Source organism: Nicotiana attenuata, unplaced genomic scaffold (genome assembly GCF_001879085.1).
Source record: "Nicotiana attenuata strain UT unplaced genomic scaffold, NIATTr2, whole genome shotgun sequence".
NCBI classification, from domain to species: Eukaryota; Viridiplantae; Streptophyta; class Magnoliopsida; order Solanales; family Solanaceae; genus Nicotiana; species Nicotiana attenuata.
In genome coordinates, this window is record NW_017671266.1 from 213,935 (window position 1) to 221,050 (window position 7,116).

Here is a 7,116-nt window from a genome sequence, read left to right on the forward strand (position 1 = left end):
TGCTCTCTTCCTCACGCTTTTCTCACTCTCTCTTCCTCTCGATTTTCTCAGACCATAACCGACTCTATTGTTGTGTGCAAGTTGCTTTTCGAGGTTTCAATCTTAGTTTGAGGTAATTTTCGTTTCATTTTATGCTTTTCCTACAGTGTTGGTTTTGAATTTTTTTTTTTTGATTTTTTTTTTTGCTTTTTCTGATTACGCCAATTTTTTTCAATGTTGCTGTGTTTTTTCGGATGATTTTATGTTTCTTGTTTCTGCGTTCGAGACTTAAACTTGATGAAACGAAATGCATGGTTTGTTATTTCGACTTTTCGGGTAGAATTTTTGGTTTTTTGAGTTTTGTTAAAATTTGGAAAAATTGGCCTCTGCTTTGAGTTTATGGCTTTTATTTTTGTTTAGATTTTGAGTTTTGTTACAGTTTTATTTGTTTGTTTTCCTTCAGTTGTCTTCACTTTTGTTAAAGCTTTGCTTTGGCCTCTGCTTTGTGTTTATGGCATTTTGGGTTAACTTTTGAGTTTTGTTACAGTGTGAGTTTTGTGTTTGCTTTAACTTGTTTTAGATGCTGCATTACCTTAATGATAGACTTGTTTTGGATGCTGCATTACCTTATGCAATTCTGATACCTTACTTCTTGAAGAGTTCTGATTTTTATGTCGAGAAGAAGGGCATTGATTGGAACAATGGTGCATATACCGATAAATCCCATTCTGATGCTTTGCAGATTAATCTGGTTAATAATGTTCCCCAACAGATCAAATGGTAGGTTAATCTCAATTGTTTTACTATTTTACTATTAGTGTACCTATTTGAATCTGATTCGTTTCTTTTTAATTACAGTGATTGTGGTGCTTTTGTTGCTGGCTTTGCTGGGTATTTCATCCTTGGTAAAGAAATTCCAAAGGATAATTTTGACATTGAGACACTTCGCACCAGGTGGGGATCTCTGTTATGAGATTATGGAAAGAAAAAACAACAGTCTGGTGCAATTAGTGATGATGAAGTCACAAGGAGACTTTTGAAGAAGAGGAAGAGGGAGCGACCAAGAAAGTAGTTCTGTTATTTTCATTTTACTGTAGTTTTTCTATGTATAAGGAGTTGTTGCCTAGTTTTGTAACTATTCTGCTACTTGTGAGATAACCTTAAAGGATATTATAGATGTTTTTTTATTTTTTTTTTATTTTTGTGTAATTTGAGGCAGTCATTACACATTGTTGGTGTGAATGAATTACATTTTAATGAATATTTTCAGTTGCTTTTGTCCTTTAACAAAGTATGTATTTTCATTATGGTTGCAGTTTTGTTAATGTAGCAGGTTTTATACATATGTATACAATAATATACATAGTTATACAAATTTATACAAACTTATACTCTCATTTATACATCTGTATACATGTAATACCAGTGATTGTTTGCAGTCCTGTTTTGTATTTCTACAATCTATCAATATATTTAGTACCATTAAAAATAGGAAGACACTATTATTGGATAAGCAAAACATGTATAATGAAACATGTCAATTGCTTGTGAAACTTAACTAATCAACATTTGTAACTCTATTGTTTGTGAAACTTAACTACTCAACATGACAACAAATGTAATAGGAAGCGTTTTGTTTCCAACTATTTATTTTGGTCGATTCCTACATGTTTTCCTATTGTGACCACCTTGTCCACACACAGAACACGAAAATGCCCTCTTAGACTCTTTCTCTGAAGCAGGCTTGAGTCTTTCCTTTCTTGGCCTTCCTGCATTCCTTCTCCCTTTAGGTGGTAGGACCACATCTTCCATCACCTCTGTTGGGATTACCCATAAACTCTCATTTGGCATCGGATTCACTGGAAATTCATAAGTGCTAAGGAGTTTATCCTTCTTGTAGTAAAAAGAGCAATACTGGTCAGGTTTAAGCTGCTGGTTCTTCAAAACCGTCCAAGCATGCGGACATGGAAGTTCATCCATTTGAAATTTTTCGCAACCGCATGTTCCCTCTTCAAGGCACACTATGTTTCTCCTTACCCCTTCAAGCACATTATATAACTGATCCGTAGCAGGCCTCACCTGCAAAAGGTTTTTTTTTTTAAAAAAATTTAAAGAACATTATACATTATTATATAGAGTTATACATCCTTATACAAGCAGTAAAATGCAAGTCAGAAGTGCCAAGATTCATTATATTTGATTCATTTTACCGTCATTTGCTCCGATGCAATCAGATTTTCCCGAAGGAGTTTGTCGTACTTTTCGCCAAGCTCTGTAGATGTCTCCATTGCACTTTTTCTGTTTTTGTTGTTCCACTGTTATAGCAAATTTGTCATGTACTCCAGCAATCGCATTACTGGTAACTCTCTAGCATCCTTGTTAGCTACATTAATTGACTCTGCAATATTGGAAGTCATTACCATCGACCTTTTCACCTTGGAATATGCTCTAGACCACCTTTCGTACCCAATTTCGAACAAGTAAGGCTGCACCCTCGGATCAATTTTGCACAACTCTGTCATATGGTACTCAAACTTCTCTATCGTGTAAGCTCTTGTCAAAGAAAAGAAGATATCCTTCAATTGTTTGTGATGTTTCTTGAATGTGCGCTTTACATTCTGCCACAAGTGAAACATGCAAATACAATGTGGTACTTCTGGGTACACAGCTTTTGTGGCATTGAAGATGCTTTTATTTCTATCTGAAACTATACACATCCCTTNCAAGGGAGCAGTCGAATGAATCGTTCCCAAACAAGTAATAGTCCTACTCCGGTTAACATCGTTAGACTAAGGAGTAAGAAATGCGACAGACCTGCAAAATCAACAGATAAGCTGAAAGATGATTTGTTTAATGAAGATGATGTAGTCCGCAATGTTAAACGGAAAAGGAGAAAGATGAAGGATGATGGTGAGAGTTGCCTTGATTTACAATCGAGAGAACAAAGGGTCGTTATTCGCTTGAAATTGAATAAGAGAAAAGCTAAGTTGAAGGTATTCCCTGTTTTGCTATTTATTTATACATGCTTATACAGTTTTATATAAAGTTATACATCTGTTTATACATCTTTATACAAGCACTGCTATACTTGTATACACAGCCTTTGTGGCATTGAAGATGCTTTCATTTCTATCTGAAACTATACACATCCCTTCCCTAACTCCAAAAGTACCCTTTATCTGGACAAAGAACCACTCCCAAGATTTGTTATTCTCTGAATCCACAATTGCATACGCAAGTGGAAGGATTTTTCCTGTTTATACAAAAATAGATATTAGGATTCAGACTGTAAATTAGTCTGCAGATACCAACTGCAAATTTTATACAAATCTTATATACATTTATACACAATTATACAGATTTATACCAACTGCAAATTTTATAAAAACAGCAGCTGTGAAATCCTATACACTTTTATACATGAAACTAAAACATTATACAAACTGTAGAAACAACGTAGATGCAGTCAACTCACCAGCTCCATCTTGTGTGCAAGCAGTCAATATGGTACCCTTATATGCTGCTTTAAGGAAGCTTCTGTCAACAACCAGTATCGGTCTGCAATGCTCCCAGCCCTTGATAGATGCATATAGCGAAACATATGCATAAAGAAAGAATCCATCTTCTGATTTGTGCAACTTTGTAACCGTTCCTGGATTTGTTTGCTCCAACATATAAAAATACTTCGGCAACTCCTTATATGAATCACTCGGACTCCCTCTTATCATTGCCATTGCTATTTCTTTAGCTCTCCATGCTTTCATGTAGCTCACTTCAATCCCGTGTTGCTTTTGTATGTCCTCTATTATATCATTTGCGGTGTAAACTTTTTTTGGATTAACATACTTGTCCTTGACTATACTAGCAATTATACCCGAAGTAGCTTGACGTTGTGTTAAGTATCTTTCACCATAGCCGCATGTGTGATTATTATTGTAACTTCTCACTTTGAATATGTTTGCCTTGAAAACGGCAGAAGATTTGAAACTCCAAGCACAATTGTCATCCAGACATGTAAGGTGATACCTAGTATTATACATCATTCAACTTCTAAATACACTTGTATACAAACTGCATATATACTAATTTTAATACCTATATACAAATATATACTACTTTATACATATTTATACAACAGAATATACAATTAATGACATACCTTGTTGCGCTTGATCTCTTCACCTTGAATTGGAACCTTTCGCGTACAGCCAAGTTCTTCATCACATTCATAAGTGTCTCTTTATCCTTATAAACTTGATCCTCCTCAACAAATTCGTTCAACATATTATCTATTATACCCGTGTTTTCACTAAATTTCGTATTTTCAATCAATTCAATATCAATAATCTCAGTGCTATCAGTTGTTGATACATCTCTAGAATTTGAATTTGTAGCAACCAAACAACTGGAACTTGAAGCAACCACAGAACTTGTAACAACCAAATAATTTTCATAAATCTCTTTCACTGTCACAAACAGGGGATATTCAGTGAAATTCAAGTTTTTCTTCTTTAATTCTATATACACCTTAACTCCTGTATCGTTGTAAATCATGATCGGTGGCAAACTAACATTTGGGACAAAGTTAATCTCTATTGTGTTTAAATCACTATCGATCCTAATCTGTTCCGAAATAGCTGCAACTAAATTATTGTAGTTGAATGTGGACTCGATTATTACACAATCACTGACGAAATTCACAAACTTGTTTTCTTCCCATTCACCACTATGAAGAAGGTAAACAGGAAAAATCTCCATCTAACAAAAAATTGAAATCAAAATTGCAGCAAAAAGGAGAATTGCGCTGCTTCGTAGCAAAAAATTGAATAAATTCTAGATGAAGAAGAAATGCTAGGGTTGAAGTATTTGGGGGAAGAAGATTGGAAAGAATCTGAGAAAATCCAGCTGAATGAGAGAAAATCGCGTTTGGTAGTCTCAAAATACCGGAAATAACGCCCCCTTTTCAGATATGGGCCTCTAATTTGTGGGCTACTCAATTGTAAAGTTAAATATGGGCTATAAAGTTGAAAAGGAGGCAGCCCACTTGTTTTAATGTGAAATTTTCCCTAGAAATGATAGAGCTCAAATTGTTTATCTTATCTGACCTTTTCTTTCACTTCTCCTATCTTAAGAGACCTCCCAAAAATTACTTTAAAAAATGGTAACAAACGTGCAAACGAAAAATTGGAATTTTTGCATGCTAAATCATATAGTATCAGTAATTATGAAATCAAAATAAAGTATGATTTAAAGATACTTGTATAACAAGTTGAAGAATTTTGGGAGTCAGTTCTTTTGGTCGTACAAGAAGGATAATCGTCTAATTTACTCAATCTGTATTTTATTATTCTTATTAAATATTTAATGTAAAAGTAAGATTAACTGAGTCAATTTCCACGCTTGTCCCACGTAAGAAAGTGTAAAGAAAGCTTCATTGCCTGGTCCTTTTAGCCACCGACTCAGCAAAACCAAACGGTTAGTCTAACACGAGTTCCATTTTTTCCTTTTCTAATTAGTAAAAATTAAAAAAAAAATAAAAAATTAGCACTGCATTTTGGGCCATCAACTTATAGACTTTTCAAAAAATCTCACATTAACACGTCAAAAAAGTCATTTTTATGAACCTCATTAGGAACCTCACATGAAGTATCATAGAAACCTCTTTTGCCAACATTTATTTATTCTTATATATACCCACACACACACTCCATTTCCAAGAACAGCATAATACCATGGAAAACAGAAGGAGATTTTTGAAGAATCAGATGCAAATCAGCAAAAGCAAAGCAAAGTCCAATTGCAAGAAGCATCCTAAACACAAGCAAAATCCCGGGGTTTGCTCCGTCTGTCTTAGTGAAAAACTCTCTCTGCTTTCAAAAACTTCACCAAGTAATACTACAACTATTACTTCTTCTTGTTCTTCTTCTTCTTTGTCGTCTTTGTCTTCGTCATCGGATGTTTCGTCGTGTTCTTCTCCACCTCGTTATAGAATGGACACTAATGTGCTTATGAAGAGTAGATCACTGGCTTTAATAATGAGAAGAAGAGAAGGTGGAATATTGGAAGAGAGTAATGGGAATAAGAAGAAAGGAGGATTTTTGTCTAAGTTGTTAAGTCCAAGGAGAAATAGAAAGGATGAAGGATTGGCGCATTCAAGAACAATGAGAGAAAGGGTGATAACAAGACTAAGAACTACTGCAGCATGAGATTTTTTTTTTTTTTTTTTTTTTTTAATTTTATTTTCTTCTTGGTTTTGATTTGATAGAATCTGTTGTATTGTTATTAGTTTTTTGCTAGTCAAAATTAGACAAAAGAAAAATATAGTACGAAAATAGGCCACGTCTGTATGAACTATGTTCGTGGAAATTGTGAATGATTATCGGGAAAAACAATTACCTTTGAATATATAGTGTACAACATTTTACAGTTTTGGTTCCTTCTCAGTGCTATGATGATGTGTTACTTAACAGAGTTAATGAGAATTTATGTATAGTTTTTCATGTTATTAATTATATATATAAATGTATAATTGCTTTCAAAATAATAGCCGAAAAAATGTATATTTTTTGTATATATATATATATTCTGTATGCTATATAGAAAAAATATATAAATTTATATACTTTTTCGGCTACTAAATGTAAATAGTTTCTGGCGCCCGCTAAAAGTGAAAAAGACCCTTATATATATACTGTAGTGGAGTCTTCCTAGATGATTTTAGTTGTTTTTTTTCGTGAACCTTCTCTCTTGTCAATTAACATAAGTTGTGATTTTTGTAAGTTTAAAATGATTTAGATAAAATATGTTAAAAGTTCTATTGTCTGATTTATTGGTTCTTGTTTTCCTTTCTCTTTTATATATTTGTTGTTTTGGAGAAGTAATTACCTTGTTTCCTCACATGAGGGCTTTGTGAAGTAATACAGGCCAGCATATGTATAAGTTATTTATTCAGAAGCAGTACTCATTTAGTAGTCCATAATCGCAGTACGTGCTTTCTTTGTTCCTCCATTAAGTCGGAGGATGATTGTTTGAACTCGAAATTTGATACAACTCTTCCTTCTCCAACGGTTCGACCTTTTGTTTCTCGAGCCCATAAACAGCTGCACGCATTTTCTAAATTAATACTTTAATTTGTTT

The 7,116-nt window shown here is 33.8% G+C and overlaps 3 protein-coding genes across 4 annotated transcripts; 2 read left to right on the plus strand and 1 right to left on the minus strand.

Moving 5' to 3' along the window:
- On the plus strand, positions 1 to 1,246 carry LOC109207165. Of its 2 annotated transcripts, XR_002064983.1 has the most exons (3): positions 1 to 112; positions 638 to 759; positions 838 to 1,246. XR_002064983.1 is itself a non-coding variant. In XM_019370046.1 (2 exons), exons 1-2 carry the CDS (start codon positions 560 to 562, stop codon positions 950 to 952), a joined length of 315 nt encoding a protein of 104 aa, XP_019225591.1. In that variant the 5' UTR covers positions 254 to 559; the 3' UTR covers positions 953 to 1,246. The 2 variants fall into 2 exon arrangements, 1 of the variants encoding a protein (XP_019225591.1); XM_019370046.1 differs by lacking the exon at positions 1 to 112 and having other exon boundaries at positions 254 to 759.
- Positions 1,247 to 1,626: 380 nt separating this feature from the next.
- Positions 1,627 to 4,737, minus strand: LOC109207164. The gene is made up of 6 exons (XM_019370044.1): positions 4,139 to 4,737; positions 3,455 to 4,005; positions 3,054 to 3,232; positions 2,400 to 2,597; positions 2,190 to 2,294; positions 1,627 to 2,058 (listed from the first exon to the last, which is right to left on the minus strand). The coding sequence occupies exons 1-6, from the start codon at positions 4,735 to 4,737 to the stop codon at positions 1,627 to 1,629; spliced, it is 2,064 nt and encodes a 687-aa protein (XP_019225589.1).
- An 897-nt stretch (positions 4,738 to 5,634) lies between these two features.
- On the plus strand, positions 5,635 to 6,408 carry LOC109207166. Its single transcript, XM_019370047.1, has one exon. The coding sequence runs from the start codon at positions 5,712 to 5,714 to the stop codon at positions 6,183 to 6,185; it is 474 nt and encodes a 157-aa protein (XP_019225592.1). The 5' UTR covers positions 5,635 to 5,711; the 3' UTR covers positions 6,186 to 6,408.
- Positions 6,409 to 7,116: the final 708 nt, after the last annotated feature.

Bases quoted from the DNA above. Each gene is read 5' to 3' on its own strand.
- LOC109207165 (XM_019370046.1), top strand. From the start codon at position 560: ATGCTGCATTACCTTAATGATAGACTTGTTTTGGATGCTGCATTACCT. The intron at 760-837 runs GTAGGTTAATCT...TTTTAATTACAG, and splicing joins GTTCCCCAACAGATCAAATG to TGATTGTGGTGCTTTTGTTG.
- LOC109207164 (XM_019370044.1), bottom strand. From the start codon at position 4,737: ATGGAGATTTTTCCTGTTTACCTTCTTCATAGTGGTGAATGGGAAGAA. The intron at 4,006-4,138 runs GTATGTCATTAA...GTATAATACTAG, and splicing joins AAGAGATCAAGCGCAACAAG to GTATCACCTTACATGTCTGG. The intron at 2,598-3,053 runs GTATAAAGATGT...CACTTGTGGCAG, and splicing joins ATACAAGTATAGCAGTGCTT to AATGTAAAGCGCACATTCAA.
- LOC109207166 (XM_019370047.1), top strand. From the start codon at position 5,712: ATGGAAAACAGAAGGAGATTTTTGAAGAATCAGATGCAAATCAGCAAA.